This window comes from Heteronotia binoei, chromosome 1 (assembly GCF_032191835.1).
Source record: "Heteronotia binoei isolate CCM8104 ecotype False Entrance Well chromosome 1, APGP_CSIRO_Hbin_v1, whole genome shotgun sequence".
Lineage (NCBI taxonomy): Eukaryota > Metazoa > Chordata > Lepidosauria > Squamata > Gekkonidae > Heteronotia > Heteronotia binoei.
Genome location: NC_083223.1, coordinates 238,826,125 through 238,851,830, shown reverse-complemented (window position 1 = coordinate 238,851,830; position 25,706 = coordinate 238,826,125). Strand labels below are relative to the sequence as shown.

The 25,706-nt window shown below is 44.1% G+C and overlaps 1 protein-coding gene across 1 annotated transcript in view; it reads right to left on the bottom strand.

Moving 5' to 3' along the window:
- Positions 1-11,808: 11,808 nt before the first annotated feature.
- The window catches only part of REL (REL proto-oncogene, NF-kB subunit), a 78,315-nt gene continuing 64,417 nt past the window's right edge, over positions 11,809-25,706 (bottom strand). The window contains exons 6-10 of the mRNA XM_060249638.1: positions 24,861-24,965; positions 21,958-22,170; positions 16,578-16,646; positions 15,918-15,992; positions 11,809-14,529 (exon numbers count right to left, since the gene is read on the bottom strand). Coding sequence (XP_060105621.1) covers positions 13,763-14,529; positions 15,918-15,992; positions 16,578-16,646; positions 21,958-22,170; positions 24,861-24,965 — 1,229 coding nt within the window. The 3' untranslated portion in view covers positions 11,809-13,762. The remainder of the gene's footprint in view (positions 14,530-15,917; positions 15,993-16,577; positions 16,647-21,957; positions 22,171-24,860; positions 24,966-25,706) is intronic.

The window sequence follows — 25,706 nt, the reverse complement described above, 5'->3', positions numbered from 1 at the left end:
ATCTGAGGAGATGATGCACCCTAGGTAGCTGAACTGCTGGACTGTCTTCAGAACTGATTCACCCACAGTGATGCAGGGAGGGTGATAATCTTCCTGGGGTGCAGGCTGGTGGAGAACTTCTATCTTCTTCAGACTAACTTCTAGGCCGAATAGCTTGGCAGCCTCTGCAAAGCAGGACGTCATATGCTGCAGAGCTGATACCGAGTGGGAGACGAGTGCAGCATCATCAGCAAACAGTAGCTCTCGGATGAGTTTTTCCATTGTCTTGGAGTGAGCCTTTAGTCGCCTCAGGTTGAACAGGCTGCCATCAGTGCGATAGCGGATGTAGCGGATGTGTCTACAACAGCTTGTAGTTGTTAACAGAAACTACAGTTGCCAGATCCGTGTTGGAAAATACCTGGAGACTTTGGGGGTCAATCTGGGAGAGGGTGGAGTTTGGGGAGGGACCTCAGTATGGTACAATGCCATAGACTCCACCCTTTAAATCAGCCATTTTCTCCAGGGGAGCTGACCTCTACCAGCTGGAGATCAATTATAAAAACTGGAGATCTCCAGGTCCCACCTGGAGGCTGGCAACCCTAACAGAACAGACTCTAATCTGGAGAACTGGACTTGATCCCTGTTCCTCCACCTGACCCTGGGCCATTCCCAGTTCTCTCAGAGCTCTCTCAGCCCCACCTACCTCACACTATGCCTTTTGTGGGAAGGGAAAAGGAATGTGATTGTAAGCTGCTTTGGGACTCCTTAGGGTAGAGAAAAATGGAGTATATAAACACCAACTCTTCTTCTTCTTCACTAGTATATACATCCTTGACATAATGCTAGTCTCCCTTCCTTATTCATCTGTTCCTTTAAAATAAGTTGTACCCCTCAGTTCTAATGTTCCAGTTGTCTCATCCCAGCAAGTTTTAGTAATGCCTTTTAAGTCATACTCCTCTTGTATTAATTCCTTCTTGTTTCCCATACTCTTTTCATCAGTATAGAGACATTGAAATCCATGATTTATGTGCCCTGAGTGTTCCATTTCTGTTTTTACCAGCAAAATTGATGAGTCCCTCATGCATCCCTCCCTACACATCTTTTAATGTTCTTATCTCCAGTTATTGGCATCATATTAGGCTTTGAATTCAGTTTAAAGCCCTTTTATGAGGTTTGCAAGGCTTCTGCCAAACACTTTCCCCCCTCTACTCTCGTCAGAAGGAAACCATCTGCTTGTAGAACAGCTACATCTCAAAAGTGTAAGCCATGATAAAAAAAAACAAAACCCTCCAAACATGACCTGCTGACACTGTTGCCAGTTGTTTATTTCCAGTATTTATGTCTTTCTTAAGCCACAACCTTCAATTTCTTGTGAATCTAAGAGAGTTTTTTAAGGTTCATTACAACACACAGCCTGCCTGAACCCCACAAAAACTGACACAAATACAAAACACATCCCCACCCCCACCCTATTTTGCAGCAACAATGCATGCAGGACTACTTGCCATTCAATTTTTGTCTGATGAAGTCTGCTTAGAGCATACGAAAGCTTACATTCTGAATAAAACTTAGTTGGTCTTAAAGGTACCACTTGTCTACTGCTTTGTTCTAATGTAAACATGGCTTATTCCTGCAGAGCTAACTGTTGGTACTGTCAAGCATAGTAAAATTCCAATGGTAATCAATGGTTTAATGGCCCTCCATAAAGCTGGTCTGTGAAGTATCATGGAGGACTGAAGTAGTTTGACTCTGTTATTCTTACCCTTCCTCACTTCCTGCTTATTGCTGTGAAGTAGAGTAGAAAGAAATGAAACTAACAAGATAAAGAGTACTCAACACCTTCCCATACATTCCTAAATGGGAGTGTGAAACATCTGTGGGAAAGCAATGACAAGATACTGATAACATTGTGAGAATGTAGACATTTATGATAGTTTATGTTAGAGAACATTCCTAGCCCCCACCTTTGGGAACCCTTTGAAGTGTGCCTTAAAAGAACTGTATCAATGAATTGTTTGTATTACTCTCAAGAACCTGTCTCAAGAAAGCGTATCAGTCTATCAATAAACGTAGTTTTGTATCCACTGCATGCTTGACAGGTACATTCTAAAGGCCAGCAGATGTCACTGTAGAGCTGTTCTGGATGTGGTTTGCTAAAATAAAACATGCTTAAAACATTAGCTCTTGTTGGTCTTAAAGGTGCTTTCTTTGTATTTCTTCCGTGGGATCCAGGGAACTGGGCAAAGGAAGCACTGGCCCTTTTCCTCCCTCCCCAGGGGACCAGGAGGGGGAGGAGCCTCAACCAATAGAGAAAATTGAGGTTTTGTTTTGCAGCTCCTGTGCAATTGAGTAAGTCTTGCAAAGCAAGCTGAGATGCAGAAGGAAACAAGAGAGAGGAAGGAAGCAGACAAGTTGCTCAGGGGCCTGATAGGAGCCCTCCAGGGGCCTGATTTGGCATGTTTGACATCCTTGAATTGGGTAGTCCCACAGTGGCATGCATTTAATAGGCTTACTAGCCTCCAGGTGGGGCCTGGAGATCTCCTGTAATTAGAACTGAGTTCCAGATGTTAGGGATCAGTTCCCCTGGAGATAGGGTTGCCAGGTCCGACTCAAGAAATATCTGGGGACTTCAGGGGTGGAGCCAGGAACAAGGGTGTGACAAGCATGGCTGAACTCCAAAGGGAATTCTGGCCATCACATTTAAAGGAACTGCACACCTTTTAAATGCCTTCCTTTGGTAGATTGCTGCACTTGAGAATTTGTGGTGCCTTGAAGATTCTTGCCATGTCCGGATATATTGAATCACTAAGCTGGAAAAAGCATCTGTGAAATGGGTAATTCGAGTACCATCCCGTCGCACAAAGGACTCATCATGTATTGCTGAGCACAGAAAAAGACTAATGCATACCTGCACTCTATGAGGACTTTATTTCGATTGTAATTTAAATTCAGGAATTGTCCTATTTGGGGAATCCTTGGTTATTTTGTAGAAACATTGTTTCTTATATGTGAATTTGTTATTCTTTATTGGTTTAATTCTGTTTGTTGTATAATGTGTAGTAAAATTGTTACTTTTTCATTTAGAATCTGAAGCTGGTTATCACGGAACTTTGGTTTTCTCCTTCCCCACCTGGGGACTGGCAACCCTAGTTGCCAGTCTCTAGGTTGGGATTAGGGTTCCCAAATCCAGTTCAATAAATATCTGGGGACTTTGGGGGTAGAGCCAGGAGCAAGGTTGTGATAAGTATATCAAACTCCAAAGGGACTTTTAGCCATCACATTTAAAGGGACCACACATCTTTTAAATGCCTTCCCTCCATTGGAAATGATAGGGGCACCTTCTTTGGGGGCTCCTAGAATTTGACCCCCCTGGTCCAATCTTTTTGAAACTTGGAGGGTGTTTTGAAGAGAGGCACTGGATGCCATGGTGAAAATTTGGTGCCTCTACCTCAAATAACAGCCTCCTCAGAGCCCCAGATACCCACAGATCAATTCAACATTATACCCTATAGAAATTGGTCTCTACAGGGAATAATGGAGTGCCCAGCAGACATCCCCCCCACTTTCTAATGACCCTATAGAGTGGGGAGGACCTCCAAACCGGGGGATCCCCTGCCCGCACCTGGGGATTGGCAACCCTACCTGGAGAAAATGGCTGCTTTGGAGGATGGACTCTCTGCCATTATACCCAACTGAAGTCCCTGCCCTTCCCTGCTCCAAACCACTCCCCCTTCCAAAATCTCAAGATATTTTCCAACCCAGAGTTGGTAGTTGGCAACCTTACACAGGCAAACCAGAGAATGGCCCTACTATAGGAACATGGGTGAATCCAGCTAATCCAAGGAGGCAGTTGGCATGATAAAACTCACCCTCTGATAGACTGATGAGGTAGGTAGGTTTTTTTTTTTTTGAGAAGTCACAGAAGAACAAGTGTACACAGAATAACTTCAATGATGAAATTGTCAAGCATGATGGGTGAATGATTCCAGTGAGGAAAGGGCTTAATTCCCTGGTTTGATTTATACACAGGGCAAATGAAATTGAAACAAGGATGAGAAATGGGAAATCATCCCTCATCTTATCTCATCAACCTAAAAACGGAAAGGCAGTTAGAACTGTGCTTTGTTGAAATATGATGAAGTATGCAAACAACATAGTATGGTCGGTTTAACTCACACACACTTTGCTCAAAAATTTATTTACAATAGAAATATATTGAAAATCAATAAAAAACACCATACAAACATTAATAATGAGAACTTTAAAAGTTAATTTACTCCTGTGCTAGTTGCACAGCCATCAATAGTTTTTTGTATTGCTAATGAGGAAAAGATTGTATTTTCTTATACATTTCTTAAGACTATGAAAAGGACTTAAAGCTTGTCAGCTGGTGTGTAAGAGGCATTTATGATCCCAGGCATATAGTAAAGTCCTTTCCAGAACAGCTAAAGGAGTCATCCTGTTCCTGATTAATAGAGTGAGCTAATTCCTTCCGCATGCCTGTCTTACATTTACACTAACCACAGGTACTTTCTTTGTTACACGTTTTCAAAGATCTAATGAAACACTAATGGGTGCTTACTACTTGCTTCCTACCCCAAAATTCTGGAATGAAGTCTGCCTCCCAGCACTATGGTGTGTCATCTTATACTTAATCATATCCAGTCTTCTTCTGTCACGGCACAGCACAGGATTAGGGTTGCCAGCCTCCAGGTGGGGCCTGGAGATGACAACTGATCTCCAACTGGCAGAGATCAGCTGCCCTGGAGAAAATGGCTGCTTTGAAGGGTGGGCTCTATGGCATTGCACCATGATGAGGCTCTTCCCTTCTGCAAACCCTGCCCTCTCCTGGATCCACTCCCAGAGTCTCCAGGTATTTTCCAACACCGACTTGGCAACCCTAGTGGCTACTATGCCAGGAAGAGATCTTCAGGAGAGATCTTCAGATCTTCTGGAGATCTTCAGAAATTACAAATGATCTCCAACCCACAGAGATCAGTTCCCCTAGAGAAAATGGCTGCTTTGGACAGTGGCATTGCGCTCCCTGAAATCCCTCCCCTCCCCAATCCATGCCTTCCCCAGACTCCACACCCAAGTCTCCAAGAATTTATTGCATTGTGTTTATTATTATGTATTTATGTATATTAATTTATATGATGCCTCTGCAGAGAACCTGCTTACAATGGCTCAGAAAAATAACAAAATCATAAAACAGCATAAAAATGAAGTTGACAAATTCCAAACCCCAGCCATAGAACAAAAACAGAACAAAACATTTAGCTGCCTAAACCGATCCTCTTAAAAAAGTCCTCAGACTAGAACCAGACTGTAAAAAACATTTTTTTTAAAAAAAAGCCACTTGTAAATAACCTGAGTAAAATACATTATTTTGGTTTAGTCCTTAAAGTACAGTAGATGCACAGTGAACCTGAAGAAGGGCACTTCACAGTCAAAGCACCATCAGTGAAAAAAACTCTCTCTGCAGTCGGGGGGGGGGGGGGAGGGGAAAGAGCAGGGTTTCTTGGGGGGGGGCGGTGTTACCTGGTGGGTTGGACAGAACAGTAGGTGATGGTCCTTTAAATCCTTATATATATAAGAAACAGCACCTGAATTGTGCCCAAGAAGAGGTGGGCAGCCAGCACAGATCTTTCAGCACAGGGATGGCACAGTCCCAGTTATCCACTCCTGGCTGCCATGTTTTAGACCAATTGACACTTCCAGACACTTTTCAAAGGCAACCCCACACAGAGTAAGCTGCAGTAAGCTAACCTGCATAGGATCAGAGCACGGATCACTGTGTGGCTAGTGCCACGTCATACTTTCTGAGTCCATAGCTGGGAATAAGTCAAAGATAATAAAAGGTGCAACGTATCAAAGAGGAGACACAAGTCTCCAACATACACCAGGATCCAGCAGCCACTCCCCCAAGTTATGAACTTGCTCTTTTAGTGGGAAAGCAGCTTTGTCGCTGACTTATAGCACCTCAGTCTTGTCTGGACTGAACTTCAGTTTGCTGGCCTTCATCCACCCCATTACTAGGCACTGTTCAGCTCTTATACAGACATACCTGACTCAGCTGTTAAGAAGAAATAGAGCTGGTTGTCATCTTCGTATTGGTGGAATCTCAGTGAATGACAATAGACACCCAATATGGACCCAGTTACCACTCAAGCTAAATATGAGGAAAATATACATTTATGCTCTTCCTCCTTGACTGGGTCCATGAGCTTTGATCCACACCTGAGTATAGCAAATTAACTGATGATCCACATAGTCATGTGCTGTACTAACTTGGTTAAATTTGAAAGCTATAGGCTAGGTTTTAGGGTTTAAATCTTAAGACTAGTTGACAGGCTTTGATGTGGGGGGGGGGGGGAGAAAGGAATTTCTACTGCAAATTGCATTCTCTTAGCAGCTGAGAAATCAGCTATGGCTTAACCTAAATTTAAACTAGGTTCAAAGGCTTTGCTCCAAGAGCTACAGATTAGATTTTAGAAAAAGATTTACAAGTTTCAAGGCAGAGTAGATCTCTGGTCCAATAAGTATTCCACTGACTCTCTTATCATACCTTGTTTTATGAGATAGACCCCAATCCCTGTGACTATCTACAACAAGGAAGTGGGTATTTTTCCACAGATATCTATTAAATGCAAGCATGAGTGTGCTGCAGTGATGAAGCATCACAGCAACAACATTTTTGAAAAAGAATATGAGGAAAATGAATTGAGCAACTGTGTGAGTCAGAAACCAGGAAAGGTAGCCATGACACTAGGATTCAATTCTGATCATTACATAGTTTCAAATAAAACCTTATTTTCCAGTTAAAAGGCATTACAAGCCAAAAAGCAGGATAGGGACTATTTAGTGTATCACATGGAGTCTTGGAGATACAAATGTAATGTGACTTTGGGGTACAAGTCATACATGCAAGAACACAATTGTGCAGGCAAGGTTTTCAGGATCCTCGTAGAGGTATGCTATTTCCATGATTCTGTGATTCTTCTGCTGTCAGTGAGAATGAATTTCTTGAAAGATCTGCATGGCCTCATTGCATTGACGAGATGGTGGCATTAGGAAGAAAGGTTTATATTTATTATTAACATGTTTTGTGACAAGCTGACCTTATCCAGGAGAGATTAGCTCCACTTGAACTGAAATGGAACCATACTGCTGACACAATGTCAGAAAGGTCACAGAGCAGATATTAAACTAAATTCTTGGGGAAAGCTGACAGGAGCTGGAAAGCATTCAGTTCAGGATGACTAGTCTCTAAGAGAAGATGGTTAATTGAGATGGGATATGGGTTGAAAGTGATAAGATGAAAGGCATTGGAAGTCTTTTAAAAGAACCAAAGAGGAAAACATGCGCACTGAAGTCATTTTGGAAAGGGGAAAAATAGAAGGTACAGAGCAAAAAAGATGGGAGGGCCAGAACACTTCATGTTAAATGAGAACATAAAGATAGCAGGGCTTTTAGAAACCAGGATAGGGTGGTGGGACAAATCAAAAGAACACATATAGAAATAAATGGGAGCTTGCTTGAACAGTCCAACAAAACCACATTTAATTTCTAAAGAAGAAACTTCTAAAAATAAAGGGTGTCATCAAATAGAAGCTGAGAAGAAAGTCAGAACTCTTCAGGATATTTAGAAGGTATCTAAATCCACAAAAGTGGAAGCTCAGGTATAAGTGTACTGCAGCTTATCAAATCCAAGAAGTCAGTATGATTAAGAAACAAAGGTCGTTTTCACACTCACCTCCAGCCGGCGTGACCCCCCTCTTCACCGCCAGGATCTGCGCGGATTTCGCACTAAATGCCGCGGAGCAGCCTTTTGCGCCGGAAACTCCCGTCGCAAAAGCCGCTCAAACGTAAATCGCCAAAAAGCAGTTTGGCGTTTGAGCGGCTTTTGCGCCGGGAGTTTCCGGCTGCTCCGCGGCATTTAGTGCGAAATCCGCGCAGATCCTGCGCGGTGAAGAGGGGGGTCGCACCGGCTGGAGGTGAGTGCGAAAACGACCAAAGTATTTTCTCCAAAAAGTAATTTCAGAGAATAGCTACGCTGGTTTGCATCAGGACAGCTAGGTACAAGTCCAGTAGTACCTTAGAGATCTCCATTCCAACTCATATCTGTTGAAGGGACCTTGACTCTTGAAAGCTCATACCCTGAAAATCTTGTTGGTCTCAAGCTCCTTATAATCCTGTCAGAAAGTAGGAAAGGTGTTGCAAGGAAGGAACTCAGGTTACAGAGTACAATGGGCATGGTAATCAGCTTGATTAGAGCAGAGGTGAAAGCCTTGGGGCAGAAAATTAACACCTCTAATAAATCCTGTGTCCCTATTCAGATGGGGAGGAGGCTCCATTACTCTGAACTCATGAATAAATTCAGGTTCAGCAATCTCACATTGTAATCTCCCCTTGAAGCTTCTCTGTTTGAGGACTGCCACTTTTAGGTCAGCAGTGGAATAACCTGGAACACTGAAATGTTCTCCCTTGACTATTGAGTGTTGTGTTCTTAAATACCTAGTTTATGGTCATTTTTTATGTAGAGTCTGATAAGTGTGTTCAGTATAGAGTGGAAGGGCATTTCTGACATTTGATGGCATATATAATGTTGGAAGATGAGGAAGTGAATGAACTTGAGATGGTATGGCTGATGTTAGGTCTTGTGATCATGTTATAAGGGTGACTAGGAGGACAGAGTTGGCATCTTGTTTTGTTGCACGGCTTGGTCTCAGAGTCCATGTCCATGTTAGAAAGGGCTTTGTTGTGGGTTAGAAGTTGTTTAAGATTAGAAGGCTGTCAGTGGGCAAGAAAAGGTTTGTCTCCCAGTGCCTGTGAGAAAGGAGTATCATTGTCCAGTATAGGTTTTAGTTCATTAATCGTCCATTAAACTAGTTTGAGCTGACAGCTGTATGTGACTACCAGTGGTGTTTTATTTGGGCCAACTTTGTAGCAGGATATCCTTGTAGTATCATTCTAGCTTTGTTTATCTATTAATTCCAGATGGATCCTGTAATTCCAAAGATGTAGATCCTGCAAGGGAGAATCTTTTTTTTCTGAGGGATTGGAACAAATGCTTACTGTAGTGCAAAACCTGGCTGCAGATGATGAATCATTTGGTGTATTTAGGATCATGGGTGGAGGAATGTAGATATGTTTGGGGATCAGTAGGTTTCTAGTATAAAGTAATTTTGTGCTAAAATTAAGTATTTACTCAGTGGTGTCTAGAAAATGGTGTACTTCTTGTGTGGGCTGGTTCACGGTCAGGTTGATGGTGGTGTGTAAGCTGCCGAAGGTCTGGTTAAATTTCTCCTGTACTTCTTTCCCATGTGTCTAAATGAACAAAATTGGAGTCGATTGCACCTTTAAGACCAACTTAGTTTTATTCAGAATGTAAGCTTTCGTGTGTGTGCACACTTCTTCAGACAAGCATGCATACGAAAGCTTACGTTCCGAATAAAACTAAGTTGGTCTTAAAGGTGCAATCGACTCCTATTTTGTTCTACTGCCTCAGACCAACATGGCTGCCTACTTGGATGTGTCTAAATAATTCACTGATAAAATGTTCATCATTTGGACAGCGAAGCAGAGGAGCTCTCAGATGACAAAGGGGTGAAAGAATTGCTAAAGGAAGACAGGGAGAGGATACAGAGGAAATGTATTGATTCTCTGCATCTTTTTACTGCAGAAAACATGGCACAGTTACTCGCACTGGAACAATGGTATTTAGGAATGGTTTCAAAAGAACTGAATTAAAGAGCTGATGAGAAGATTCTAGGACTAATGGACAAATCAAAATTTAAAATAACTAGGTCTAGGTAGCAGGCATCTCAATCAGCATGGTTCTGTAGGAATGCCTTATCTCACCCCCCTTTTTGGAAATCTATAAGAGGGTCTACAAATGTGGACAAGTGTGCTGGTAGATACCACATATGGAATTTCTAGAAACCTTTTGACAAAACTGTTCAACAAAGACTCCCATATAATTTTTTTTTGTCAAGATTTAAGTGGATATGATCTCTCATGGACTGGAAAGTGGTTATCAAAAAGAAGTTGAGAGAAGAGGTAAATGGACATTTGTTGTGATGGAGTGAAGTAATCTGTAGGATTCTGCAGGGATCGGTACTGATACCACTGCATTGAATTTGTTCATAAGTTATCAAGAACTAGCAGCAAAGTAACCAAAGTGAGTAGATGACACCACATTATTCCAAATAGTGAGAATGGAAGCAGATTGTTAAGAACACCAAAAGTATCTCTCCAAACTGGGTGAGCAGGCATCAATGTGACAAACAAGGTTTGATATGAATAAGTGTAAAGTGATGCATATTGGTACAGAGATCTTACATTGGTGGTCATGCTGGATAGCCTGATGTTAACTTCAGCATATTGAAAAATTCTGTACTAGGGATTATGATGAAAGTGACAAAAACAAAACTGCTGGTATAGTAATAGCATTATATAGATCTGTAGTGCAGCCACATTTGGGATACTGTGTATCGTTCTTGTTGCTGTGGCTCAAAAAGGTTATTGTAGAACTGGAAAAGAGTTCAAAAAAGGGCAAGCTAAATGATTGAGGTGCTGAAGTACCTTCCCTGTGAGGAAAGGCTAAAGAGAATGACATTTTTAAAATTCAGAGATAAGACAACTAAGAGTAGACAGGAAAGAGGTTTATAAAATTAGGCATGAAGTAAAGAAGGTGGGTAAAGAGATGTTTTTCTCTTTTCCCCCCACAACATTAGAACTTGTAGGCTCTGAGTGAAGTTAATAAGCAGTAGATTCAAGACAAGGAAAAGGAAGTACTTCTTTACTCAAAGAGTGATTGGCTTGTGGAATTAACTGCAAAGGGATGTAGTGATGGGATGGCCACTAGTTTAGATGGCTTATTTAAAAGCCATCTAAACTAGTGGCCATCCCATCACTACATCCCTTTGCAGTAAGGGGGTAAGACAAATCCATGGAGGATAGGTTATTAAGGAAAATTACTAAGCAGACCAAGTGTATTCTGAGGTAGTAACCCACTAACTATCAGTGTTCAGGACAAACAGCAGAGAAAAGCTTCAGCACCTTCATGCCCTTTTTGCGGGCCTTGTCTTCTGGAAGCATTTGGAACTGTTTGAACAAGGGTAGTGGACCAGGTAGGGTTGCCAGTTCTGTGTTGGAAAATACCTGGAGACTTTGGGGGTGGATCTGAGAGACGGTGGGGTTTGGGGAGGGGAGGGGAAGGGAAGGGAAGGGCCTCAGCATGGCACGCCATAGAATCCACCCTTCAAAGCAGCCATTTTTTCCAGGGGAGCCGATCTCTACCACATAGAGATCAGTTGTAAAAACTGGAGATCTCCAGGTCCCCCCTGGAGGCTGGCAACTCTAGGACTAGGTGGTCCCCTGTTCTGAATCAGCATAGCTGCTCAATATTTTTGTCCTGCTAAAATACTGAAGAGGAAAGTTTCACTGAGAACTAGATTCTCTCTAATCAACTAGCCAATAAGGTACATGTAATAAAATAGCACATGTATATCAGTATCCAATTTTCTTTCAAGGACTGGGCATATTTACACTTTTGCTTGCAGAAAATAAGACATTCATAGCTTTTAAATTTCATTAATATTATAACTTAATTTCTAAGTTATGCATGATGCACTTTATATTACTAAACTGGTAAAATTAGGTTAGATTTAACAGGATAATAAGTGTTGCATATATTTTAGTTCCCACCCCCTAAAATAAATTTTCTCCCCCTCCAGAAATTTTATATTTCTAATCCTCCCATTTGTGACAAAAGTTGTTGCCTCAATATGAGCATTCAGTGAACATTTTTTAAAAAGCCAAGCATTTAAAAAAAGATATTGCTTGTTTTTAATAAAACTATACTCAAATGACATAGTCATTACAATACTGTAAATGCAGATTTGCCTAAAAGCAAACAAGAAAATATATAACTGTCAACAAAATATCCAGTACTTAAGTCAGCTGGGGAGGAGGAAGCACTGCATATAGAAGTAATGAGTAAAAAACAACAACTTTCAAGTCAGTGCTTCTAGCCATGAAGTGGTAGAGTGACTAAGATTACTTTTCCTCTTAAAAATTAAATAATAAAATAGGATAATTTTTCCTTGCCCTGAAGAACACTATGAAAGGAATGTTTCAGGATGTGACCATTTGCAATACTGCCAAGAGGAAGGGCTTTCACAAAACCATTTTATACAGTGATTTACAGGGGGAAAAGGTCCTTCTTCCATTTCAAAACTGTCACATATACTGCCATGAAGGAAGAGGTAAACAACAAGATATCTGAATGTTTTGGTGAATGAAGAACAGAAGAGCTCCAGCCAGCAGACTTATGTGGTAACACATAAGTTACACATAACTTATGTGGTAACACATAAGTACAGCAGACTTATGTGGTAACACATAAGTACTAATAAAGTGAAATAAGTTGCTTCCATATAGATTCTGTGGCCTCTGGTCTGTGGTACAAATAATGAGTTCCTATTTTCTCCAGTTATATATGGCTCAGTGAGATGCCTGGCAACATCTCATAAACTCTAGTTCACTCACATAAATAAATTTGTCCCCCCTGTGCTACAGATGCCTCTCTGAATCCACAACCTGCAGAAACTTTATCAAGTTGCCTTGACAATATAATGCCCATTGAACAAGGAGTCCGCATGGCCAGTAAGCACAATAAGGCTAACAACTTGTCTAAGCAGTAACATTTTGAACTGATGGATACCTAGGGATGGGTACTTAAGACAGTAAACTATTGAAAATAAACTCAGAGTGCTCAGTAACTTTGTCATAGGTTATTGTCAGTAGTTTACTGCTCTCTGTGTGACTGCTCTCCAGGTTTAGGGTACCTAGGACACATATGGCCCTTGTTTGAAAAAAATCTCTCAGCATTCTACAGAATGTGATATATGTCATTCATTCAGAGTGCATGCGGGTCCATGTGCCTTGAAACTACACAAACCAGAAGCCACAACTCCAAAGGGTTCCTTTGAAATGAGTGAACTTGCATAGAATACACACACACAGAGGTCTTATAATAGTAAGAAAGACAGAACTTGAATCTCATTTGAATGTCAGGAGGCAGGGGTCACATTCAGCCACATAGAAGTGTATAGGCCAAAGGGCTATTGTCCCAGTCCAGCAAATCTACAAACAATTCATGCCAATTCAGACCCTGATAAAATGGGGGCACAACAGTTTGTATATAGAAAGAGTTTGCCCCTCCTTATCCAGGTTTCTACAGCTATTGGGAATGACTGTTAATTGCTTGAGCCCCACAAGACCTCCTGAAACATTATGTGCTTTCACACATGTTGATTAATGCACTTTCAATCCATTTACAATGGGCTTTGCAACTGGATCTTACTTTACAGGAACTGCCCTAACAGCAGTTAAACAACACTCCCGAATGGAATTCATCAAGGCCAGAAAAATTAAAAGCTACAACAGTCACCAGTTTTTACTGGTTTACCTCAATAAAAACTAGTCTTAGAACAGAAAACAAGCAAAATGCCATCTGCCTTTCCATCAATTTCCTTCAGCAGCACAAGAATACAATCATTATTTTTTACAAAAGCAAGGTTAATGATTACTCAATCTCGCCCAGTTTTTCCCCAAACCATTACTCCTCTACTCAATTGTTTCCTCAGTGTAAAATCATATATATATTTTTTAGCAGGACAAACCAGATGGGGATCACTACATCTTCACAGCACTCATGTGGAAAAATTAATTCTCCTACTGAGATAAATTACTGGCAACCTGAATTCCTTAAGTTTTAAAGGATGCCATCAAAATGATCAAAAGGGTTAAGGAGCTCTTCTTGGGCAATGTATGAACCAAAATACTGGTTATTAGGACCGTTGATTTGATTTTGAAGACTGGGGTTACTAGGTAGTCTTGACTCATTGAGGCTGTCCAGGAAGTGGAAGGAATTTAGCTCAAATGCATTGGACATGGAATTCAAAGATGTATTACAAGGAGCAGCCACTGATGTACTGGCATGTGGTGTTGCCTGGCTTTGTCTCCTGTGATTGCTTGAGTTTAAAACTTGAGCGACAGATTCCACAGTTATGCTTGAACATCTAAAATCCTCCATCTCCATGTTGACACCATTGGATATTGGGGCAGTTGCATGTGGGATAGGTTGGCCAGTGACAGTTCCAGAGACATTCAAAATATCTTGTGAGGAAGCTGATGATGGTGATGACCCTTGGCCATTTGTAGCATTAAAATATCCTCTGTGGGCATCTGGTTGATTGGCCCATTTCTGGCCATTTTCCTGCCTTACTGGCACCGTGCTACCATTCTGAGTACTAGGATGAAAAGCATCCACCATTAAGTTGGCTTGCGGAATCGAGGAACGCCAGCATGGAGGAAGAACTGCATCCTGCTTAAAGGACCCTGTCATCTGCAGGGATGGGGCTGAGCACCCATTTGAATTGATTATGGGACGAGAACAGTACAACGGTACCGGAGATCGGTTTGCAGGCGCTCTCTGCACTGGGACCACAGTTTCAGTTTGGGATTGATACATATTCAATTCTGCAGGGGAAAAAGAACAAGTTAGTGGTGATGATCAGGGAAGGAATATGCAAGGAGAATGGGGGCCATAAGATAACACTATGTCATTTTCTAGGGGAAGCTTTAAAAGGCCTGAATTAAGGCATTCATAGGTTTCCTGAAGAGCAGCTTCAATGATCAGAAGCAATTTTACTTAATGAGAACTTTTCTATATGTCTATTTTAGGTCCTGGAATGCATGAGAGAGAACAGGGAGCCAAACTTGTTTATCAGGCACTGCTGATTTTTAGCCCTGGTCTGTCTTCCATATTGATTTTAATGAATAGTATAGATCTTAACTCTTCCATTACCCTCACAGAACCATGCCTCTGCCTACTCTCCCCTCCCACTTTGTTACATGATGGAAGCTATTGTGGCAGGGTGTTGAGAGTGCTGGAATGGGCACATCCGGGGTCAGATTCCCACTCAGCTATTAACTGGGGTAACTCACAGTAGCCAGGATACACAGGACACTGGTCCTAGGTTCTGAAAGCTGACAAAATAGATTTCTGTGTGACAAGCCAGTTGTGCCTGAAGATTTTTAAAAAGTAACTGTGCAGCAGGTATCAAAACCATGAGAGGCACTGCCATAATGGTGCACTTTGGCATGGTTTGCTTGTTACTTGTATATGAAGGTGGCATACTGACATTATCAACCTAGGGGAACTAGGAAGAACAACAACTTTCTGGATTTGTAACTCAGGTGTAAACTCCTCATTGCACCCCTGAAAACTATTTTCATCAAATAGTATTTTCAGTGCTGGGAAATACAACACCTGTAATTCACCCTGAATCTAGCTCGTCTCTGGCATACTAAGGATTGCTGGGTTCCACTCCCACCTCCAGCGATTGGCAGGAGACTTACCATGGGGGAGCCTTGCCACTGATATAATAATGTTGCAAGCAATGTGCTACATTGTTCCCTGAGAAATGATGTCAGTGCATTGCTGTGGATGTCGGAGATGCTCGAACAACTTGCCCAAATGTCATAGCATCCTCAGCATCATACTGATGTAACTTCCAGGGAGTGATGTCACCACATCAGAAAGTGGTGTGGAAGCATTCACTTGCATTGGGTGATCCCCCACCTCCAGCAGGTAAAAATTAAGCCATGATGACTGCAGATGCTGCAGATTGCTGGGCTGTGCCTAAAGTTTGACTGAGGCCAGAATCTTTAATTGAAACAGGTGATTTGTAGGTTTTTCTGTCATTACCTCAGGTGACATGTACAAAGAAACCTACCCTTCTTTATTAACTTTTTTCTTCTTTACATCAGCCATCAAAACACAGCCATGAAAGGTACAGAGAAACAGAGCTGAGCAACTGAATGGCATGGGTGAGTGAACATTTAAAGAACTGAAGAGAAATTACCTTTCTTAATTGTCTTTCCCTCAGTGGCAGCAGTCTGGAATGCAACTGCTTTAGGCCTCTCATATACACTTGGGTCTGTGAGGGAGAAAAGTTGTCAGTGTAAACGTGCCTTTAAAAACAAACAAATCCATCATCATATATTGAGATGGGCAGCCATGTTGGTCTGAAGCAGTAGAATAATTCACTGGAACCTTTGTTGGTCTTAAAGGTGCCACTGGACTCTTAACTTTTTTCATCATCATATATGTCCTTGTTGCCTTCATGACTAAGGAACAGGATCAAGAACTGGCCTGCGTAGATAGAAGCAGGCTTGAAACTGAATAGCTGCTGTTAAGCAGGAGAGCAGTTTAGAATTCATTCTATGTTATCTCCAAGGAAATTCCTTTATTTTCCTCATAGGTAAATGTCTAGGTATCATTTATGTCTAGGTACCATTTATTTCTACAGGGAAAAGCTGCTACTACACTTGGGAATGCCAGATAGGGTAAGACATGTCTTCGTCTTTTGATACTGCATAGACAGTGATCTTACAGACCCAGTGATCCCACAGAGACTTGCCATTTGTGCTTTTCTTGCAGTGTACAAAGCCTCCCTCTAAACACATACTAGGTGACAATTTGCTAGCTTCAGAATAGCAAGCTGGGAAAAGAACATCCTTACCATAGTCTTGCATAAGCTTTTGTAAAGCCATTGTAGATCGCTGTCTTTTTGCCTTATTACCATAAGGATCTAAAAAGGAGGAAGATAAAATGGCTTTAATATTGATAATCAAGCAGTTCAGTTCACAGACACTCCCCTACAACTCACCCCTGGTAATGTTTACAGAATGATAGAGCCCTTGTTTTGAGTTTTACCTGTGGTCTCTCTAGGGTCCAGTCCATGTTACCCCAGGAGTACTGTTGCTGAGGGGAAAGCACTCTAACCATACCCTATGTCTGCATGTGAGAAGTGGCATTCATTTGTATCAGGTCACATTTAAACACACAAGCAAACGTCTTTTTTTCCCCCAAGCAGTTCAACCCACCTAACTGCTGTTTCACAAAAGCAGCTAGCTAGCCAAGAGAAGCAGCACTGATACGGTTATGGCCCTTCAGTAACCACAACAGTACTAGCTTGACGAATGCATTGAGCTGTCTCTATGGTGGTAGATCAGCTTTTGAACTCCCTCACCTACTATAGTCCCCGGCCGGGCCATCTTGCACTTCCAGGAGGTGTTGTTGAGCCCAGGGGTCTTGGGCCTGGCTGGCCTGGATGTCTGCAGCCAAGGCCGGGCGAGTCGTGGTGGCAGAGAAGACCAAGTGTGCAAGGATGAGCCCAGTTGGGGTCTCCTCCATTAGAGGCACAGCGTACTCTGGTTTTCGGGAGAGGGCATCCGCTTTCCGGTTCTGCGGGATGTAGGTGATCCAGAAGTCAAACCAGGAAAAGAAGAGGGACCACCGGATCTGACCCTGGGTGAGGCATCGAGCAGTCTGTAGATGCTCCAGGTTCTGGTGGTCAGTCAGGACCCGGACAGGGTGGTGGGCCCCTTCAAGGTGATGCCTCCAAACCTCGAAGGCAGTCTTGATGGCCAGGAGTTCCCGCTCCCAGATGGTGTAGTTGCGCTCTGTGGGCATCAGCTGCCGCAATTAGTATTTGCAGGGTTGTAGCAGCTGGGAGGGGTCCTCCCGCTGGGATAGCACTGCGCCGAGGGCCACGCTGGAGGCGTCAGTCTCTACTGTGAACGGCAGCTGCGGTCTAGGTAATGCAGGAGCGGCTCGGTGGTGAAGCAGGTTTTCAGGGTGGTGAAGGCAAGGTCTGCCTCTGGAGTCCAGTGAAATGGCTCTTTGGGCCAGAGGAGCTGGGTCAGAGGCGTGGTCACATCGGCATAGGCAGGGGTGAACTGGCGGTAATAACTGGAAAAGCCAAGGAACCACTGTACGTCCTTGCGGTTCTGCAGCATCTGCCAGGTCAGGACAGCCTTGACTTTGTTCATGTCCATCCGAGTCCCATGGCGTGAGACGATGTGGTCAAGGAACTCAACTGCTGTGGTCAAGGAACTCGAAGGCACACTTTTCTAGCTTGGTGTAGAGACCATGCTTGCGAAGGTGTTGCAAGACCTGGCGGACATGCCCTGCGTGCTGGGCAGGGCTTTGGGAATAAATTAAAATGTCATCTAAATAAATGATCACAAAGCGGTCAAGCAGGTCGCGAAAGATGTCTTTCATCAGCCTTTGGAAGACAACGAGGGCACTGGTCAGGCCGAAGGGCATCACGAGATACTCGTACTGGCCATAGCGGATCCCGAAAGCAGTTTTCCATTCGTCTCCTGAGCGGATCCACACCAAGTTGTACGTGCCCCGGATGTCCAGCTTGGTATAGACCTGGACCCCCTTAAGGCGATCCAGTAGTTCTGGGATCAGTGGCAAAGGGTAGCGGTCCTGGATGGTGATTTTGTTCCGGGCCCGGTAGTCATTGCAGAGCTGGAGCTTGCCGCCTTTCTTCTTGACAAAGAGAACAGGGGCTGACAGCAGGGATGTGGATAGCCAGATGAAACCCCATTCTAGGTTTCTGGCAAGAAAGTCCCGCAGGGCTGCTAGCTCCGGTTTGAACATGGGGTAGAGCTGCCCCATAGGCAGGGGTGCCCAGGTACCAAATTGATGGCGCGGTCATAAGGCTGGTGCGGGGGGAGCTGGTCGTCTCCCTTTTCCTCAAAGACATTGGCAAAGTCTGTGTAGGCCGTGGGAAGTAGAGGACCAGCAGCCGGGGCGGCGGCAGCCAGGGTGGCCGACGGGGCCTGGTGAGGACAAGGGTCCTTGAAGCTCAGCTTTCCCTGTGCCCAGTCCACAAGGGGATTGCGCTTTACGAGCCAGGAGAGTCCCAGAATGAGGGGAAAATGGGGCATGCGAGCAACATCGAATTGTACTTGCTCGTGATGGTGTTGGATCTGGCGCATGATCGGGTGGGTCTCCTGGGTCACTGGACCGAAGCGGAGGAGGCGCCCGTCGATGGCTTCTACCAGGGTCAGGGTGTCTCTGTCCTGTACTGGGATCTGGTGTTGCTTCACAAAGGCCACGTTGATGAAGCAGCGGGCAGTCCCGGATTTGACCATGGCGTAGACGAACAGCCAGCACCCGTCCAGCAAGCCAAGTGTGACCAGTACGAGGACCAGGCCCTGGCCAGTAATGTAGGGTTCAGGGGACCCAGCTAGGTGCCCCAAGTTGTGGGGTCCACTCAGACTTGGGGCTGGTCTTTTACTGGCGGCGGTGGCACGGTACTGGGCTAGTGTGCTTGGCGGGGCAGCCAGAGGAGAAGTGCCCCACCCCTCCACAGTACAGGCAGAGATTCTGTGAGTGGCGCCGTGCTTTTTCCTCGGGGTAAGCCGTGGCTGTGCAGCTCCAAGTTGCATGGGCTCGAGGTTGTCAGTCTTGGAACTGGTGTGCATTGGGGTTGTCACCGTCACTAGGCGGCGGGGCAGCTGAGAGGTACAGGCGCTGCTTCTCGCTTGGTGGTGGCTTTCCAGGCAGCCATCGATGCGGAGACACAGCATGATTAGGCCTTGCAATGTGGCCGGTCAGTCTACTCGTGCCAACTCATCAAGGATTTCGTCAGCCAGCTCCTCCATATACTGGTCCATGAGGGCAGCCTCATTCCAGGCCAGGTCTTGGCCAGAAGCTTGAACTCGCTGGAGTACTGGGAAACCGAGTCCCTACCCTGCTTCAGGGTCCGGATCTTCCGACTGGCAGTGGCTGCTTGCTGGGGATTAGCAAAGGCTACCGCCATATGATCCAGAAAGCCCTGGTAGTCAGTCAGCAGGGGCGATGGGGCTAGAAGCAAGAGGGTAGCCCATTTATCTGCCTGCTCCTTTAAGAGGCTGACAATGAAGCATACCTTGGTTTTGTTGTTGGGGAAGTCTCTGGCACATAATTCAATATACAGTCTGCACTGTGCCAGGAATGCAGGAAATTCCTCCACCTTCCCAGTGAACTTCTCTGGGGGGCAGTGACAGTGGCTTGCTGCTGCTGTTGCAGGTAAACCACCATTTGAGTGAGGTGCTGTACTTGAGTGAGCAAGGCTGCTAGCTGCCCAGAGCTTCTGCTTGCCTCCTCATCCATCTTGTGGAGGGAGTGTGTGGGTGGAAGCAATCTGTCACATTCTCAGGGTGCAGGCAGGCAGGAGTCCAAAGCCAATCCAAGGTCAAAGTCCAGGAAGTCAAGCAGGAGCCAAGTCACCAATGCAGAATCACAAGCCAGAACCAGAAGTCATTGTCCAAAAGCCAAAAGGTCAGGGTGCCAAGGAAATCAAGCAGGTCAGGATCAGGAAGGAGTGTGGATGCAAGCCAGAGAATAGACTTGTTGCTTCCACAAGGTTACCAGGTCCTGAGTGGGAGCTATATGGAAGCCTCAATCAGCCTGCTCCCTGGGTGCAGTGACTCTGCTAGAACTCAGGGCTGAGAGATCTGAAGCACTGGCGTGCCTCATGTCTTCACTCTAAAAGTTCTTTCCAGAGCCTGCTTCGAACACCTGAGATGGGAGGAGGAGAGCTTGGAGGAGATTGATCGTCAACAGCTGACACTGGTGCCTGGAGAGTGATTGATGGGCCAGCTGCTGTTTGTTCAGCTGAGGAACTGGCTGACAACTCTTCCAGGTCTATTAACCTTTCCAGCTCCTCCTCGTCAAGGCTCAAGACAGTTGGCAACATGATGACATCACTTCTGGTGCATGCTGGAAGTGACACCACCATGTTGTGGTGACAGAGGTCCAGCCCTCAGTTTGCTGCTGGTAACTCCTCCCACTGGCTGCCTGAATGGCCCAGGGGGAGAGTCCCCAAAGTGGGAAATCTCGCCCCCGGTGGGGGTCTGGGAACCCTAGCAGCTGCTGCCACCACAGCACAAGGATCTTCACTGTGTGATTAGAGGTAAGCTGTGACAGCCAGTCTGCCTCCCATGACAGCCATTTTGTGGCTGCATCCACCATACTGTGTCAGAATTCCAGCAGTGCCCACAGGTTCAAAAAGGCTGAGGAGGGACACCTATTTGAGAACATAGTTTTATACCTAGATTTATGCACTTTTTGTGTTTGACCATATCATCTTCTGTTGTTTTATAAGGAGAAGTTGGTTTATTATACATAATTAAAAGAAGATATTTTCAGATCAGAGCTTTGTCTTTAACCTTCCAAGTTTATTTTATATATCGGAAGATTCCTTCAGCTGCTCAAAAACCCCTCCTCTCTTGACCTAGAACCTTCAGTTGAGAGGATATCAACATTTTCAATAGGCGCTAATATGTGGTTGTGCCATTAAATGTATAACTATATGTGACACATATAGTCTTACAATTTTATTTGTAATTAATCGTTACACTTCTGTGTAATAATGATTTAATGTGATTAAAAGTGTGTATAGGTTAGGTTATTAATTCCAGGGGGTCCAAAGTATTTGCTTGGTTAGTTGGTTTGTGCTACTGGAGCAAAATACAATTGTGCAGGGCCATTTCAGGCCTGCAAAATATTTGAGGGGAGGGGAGAGGTTAAACTATTCTTTCCTCATATGTCATGGCTCCAATCCAAATCAGTGCACATGCCTTTAAAAACACACACACACACTTACTTGGAAGGTAGATTCAGGTGGGTAGCCATGTTGGTTTGAAACAGCAGAACAAAGTCTGAGTCCAGTGGCACCTTTAAGACCAACGAAGATATAAACTTTTGTGTGCATGCAAATGAAAGTTTATACCGTGAATAAAACTTGGTTGGTCTTAAAAGGTATCACTGGACTCAAACTTTACACTTGGAAGGTGACTGACAAAATTCTTAGCATCTCATGTAGTTTGGTCCTAACCCACTCTGACTAGAACTGTATGGTCTTAGATGGAGCAAGAAGAAAAGTGACACCTCCTAATGTTCCTAACATAAAGCTGGTGCTGAACTAACCTAAGGAACTGTTTCCAAAATGAGACCTGAAGGACCAATCTAGGTTTGTGTTAACTAGCATGGCAGTCAGTTCAGTATAGTTTTATCTTCTATTAGAAGTTCTATAGAAGCACCTCCTTCTCTGATTATACCTTTTTCCTCTGGCAGGTATCTGAAATCCATCGAATCACTGACTTCTTGATCTGAGGGTCTCCGCAGCTGCATCTTCACGGTCACCGGCTCAGAGATATCTTTGTAAAAGGGAGGGGTCTTGAAAACAATGGCTACTTGGCGGTGCACATCAGCTTGCGAGAAGATTCCCTTGGCTTCCCATTCATTATTGGAAAATCTGACCTCTATATCATCTGGTTGCCAGAAAACCAAAACATAGGAATTAGCAAAGATAACCAACCAACATCCCAACTTATACACACAAAACTGAGCCAGCACATCCCAAGCACAAATAAAGATTCATTCCATTCTTCTCAAGTTTTTCAACAATCCCACTGATGTTAATTTAGGCTATAGAAAGGGACTGGCAGTGACCACCCAGGCACTGTCTTGACAAAGTACAGGGATTCAAAGGTGTTCCCATGGGGTTGCCAGGTCCCCCCTTGGCCCCTGGTGGGGGATATAGAGATGCCAGATCCAGGTTGGGAAACTCCTGGAGAATTAGTGATGGAGCCTGGAGAGGACAGGGAGCTCAGTGGGATACAGTGCTATATAGCCCACACTGCAAAGCATCCATTTTCTCTAGGGGAACTGATATCTGTAGTCTGGAGATGAGCTGCAATACTGGGGATCTCCAGGTCCCACCTGGAGGATGGTGTCCCTAGTTTCCCATGCTTGCTCACTGTACCACAACTGGCAGTTCACAGTGGCTACAGGAATATTAGTTTCATTCCCAAACAGTGCAGTGGGCCAGCTGACCCTGGAAGAGTTGCTAGCTCTGGAGAGATAAATTCCTGGAGATTTTCGGGGTGGAGTCTGAAGAGGGTCGGGTGTGGGAAGGGGAAAGACCTCAGTGGGATAACAAAGTCTACCCTCAAAACCAGCCATATTGTCTAAGGGAACTGATACCTGTCATCTGAAGAATAGTTGTAATTCTGAGAGGTTGACAGCCCTACGCTACCCTGGAGGCCTGGAAGCTATGCATGTCCAGATAAGCGTGAGGTACTTTTGCCAAGTCATTTTGTTCAGCTCTGCACCTATTTTAAGGTATAGGTAGCCAACATTTGAAGCAGACCTGAATCTTGAGATACGCACTACATCTTATTTGCAAGATCCACAATCCCATCTCCTCAGTATGAACCAAGCCCATGGTGATGGGTGGAGACTTAACCATTCTTCCTGTGCCTTTTTCCCAGTATTGCACTCCCTCCATCCAAACTGCATACAACAAACTACAAGTCTATTCCTTTAATAAAAACTACCATTACAAAAGCTATTTGTACTGGTAGGGGAAAACTACAACATGGGTATCTCCTTTCTTTACATCTGCTAACAACAGCCCAGGGACTCTGGGTCCCCTCCTTCCAGCACTTGACCTCAAACCAAATTCAGCCCTTTTAATTTTTTTTCTTAACTCATGACATTCCCACACAGTTTGATCCCTGCCCCACCCTGGGCCAAACTCACATGGGAAAGATCCTAAGGTCTCCATCAGTTTCTTAAATTGTGCAAGCACACAACAAAAGTTCAGATCAGGGCTGTACAGAAAAGGAACAGGGAATTTAACCATTCAGTCTCCATGCACTTTCAGAGATGAAAAAAAGTTTGTTGAGAATGTGGTGTCTCTACTGAGCTGAAGTCAATAAAATTATTAAGTACTACAATCCATTTGAAGGATCTTCTTTTGAGATCCTCTATATACAGTGTAAGGAAAGCCATGGCAACCTGGGCCAATGAAATAATTGCCAATTGATTAATCATGTCAGTTAACAGACTTCAGAAAATGTGCATAGATGCTTTTTATATCTGGGATACTAAAGGATGGTGTGAGAACTTACAGTTTAATGCACAAAAGAGACAGCCTGTTAGAACCAAGGACTTCATGAAGCTGCCATTTAGCTCAGTATTGTTTACTCTAACTGGCAACAGCTCCTCAGTGTCTGCATTAGAGAGGGGTGTTGCTCAACATCTGCTATCTGTAATCCTTGAAGTGAACTCACTTGAAGTTGCTTTGCACTGGGTTAGACCATTGATCCATCAAAATCAGAACTGTTTCAGACTGGATGCGGCTCCCTAGAGTCTCAGGTCAAGGCCTTTCACATCACCTACTATCTGTTCCTCTTAACTGGAGATGCCAGGAACTGAACTTGGGACCTTCTGCATGCCAAGATGGTCTGCCAGTGAGCCACTGCCCACAGAGATGTCACAAACTCAGTCAGGGACTTTCTGCATGGAAACCATGTGCTGTACCCACTAAGCCATGGGCCCTTCCCATTTTTACCACTTCTTTTTTGTTTGTTGTAGCAGTCCATCATAACCAAGACAGCTTCAAAAAAAATTTAACTCAATCAAGTGCTGTTCTAAATTATTAATTGGTGACTCAGTCAATTAAAACTTGCAGCCACAATACCGTGTGACACATGTAATGTTTGCATATGACTATTTTGCCATGTGTACATGTGCTGAGAAGCCACAGATCTTTGCTTCTTGCCAGCACATTTGTCATCTGGAGACATCAGAACCTACCCGCCTTTTGTACGCTTTTGTTGTACTCAGAACCTGTAAGTGCTAGGAAAGAAAATCACCATGCTCAAAGTTAATGCACAAATTCATTGAGCCTGACAAGAAAAAAAGTCAGTTCTTGCTGCTTGTTGTTTGTTTGAGCATCTAGCCAAAATTAGGACAGGTGCTGAGCAGGAAATCAGACCAAAGTTGTCCAGTAATCCCTTTCAGCAATTTATCTTGTGTCATGCCTAGGTCCAGACTATAGCCCACTTAATTGCTGGCAGGCTCACTGATGTACCTTAGACTTCTGCGCCAAGAACAAACTGCAGAGAGGATCCTCTCCGCTGAGACAGGAGGAAGTCTTGAGGAAGCCAATTACCTTTCTGAACTTTGTCACACAGGAGAAAAATTTCATCTCCCCCTTTCACAGTTCCGCAATTCTTGTTCACACGGCAGATTCTCAGTTCTGCTGAATTTGGTGCTCCTAGACAGAAACAGGAAGCAACAATTAGGGGAAAGAAGAGGAGAGGAGGACCATTACTGTAAATCATACTTTAAAGTAGAGGGGGAAGGAAAGAGGAAGTCTTGCTAGGAAGTGTGTTATTTGGAGGGTTGATGATGCAGAAATAGCAGTTACTAACTGAAACACAAGCAGTGGAAAGAGCCAACAGGTATGCTTTGCCCAGAGCAATGCATCTCAAGGCCAAATTCCCATCTCTTTAAATGCCTGGGTATATGTGTGTCTGGCATATGGGTCAGAAACATGGCATGGCTAGGGGGGTATCTGTGTTTCACTCTTTCTCACTGACCGCTTTTCCAGTGTAAACTAGCCCACTGAGGGCACGCTTGTTCCCCACTGTGTGTGTTTTCAGCTGGGGTGCGTTGCAGCATTTTTAAGCTACCTTGAAATGGCAGCTGCAGTGTCATCACCCTCATGTCCATAAGCTACTATTCGTAAAAATGGAAATCCAACCCAAGATCTTCTATGTGTCAGCTAACTGGGCACTCTATTTGCAAACAGGCCCAGTAATTTCAAATCAGCCTAACATAGGGTGGTCATATCCCCCCTGGCCACCAGCACAGGATTGGGAGGTAGGTTTGCCAGGTGCAGGCTGGGAAATTTCTGGAGATGGTGCTTGAGGGTGACAGGGACCTCAGTGGGGTACAATGTCACAGAGTCCACCCTCCAAAGCATCCATTTTCTCCAGGGGAACTGATCTCTGTA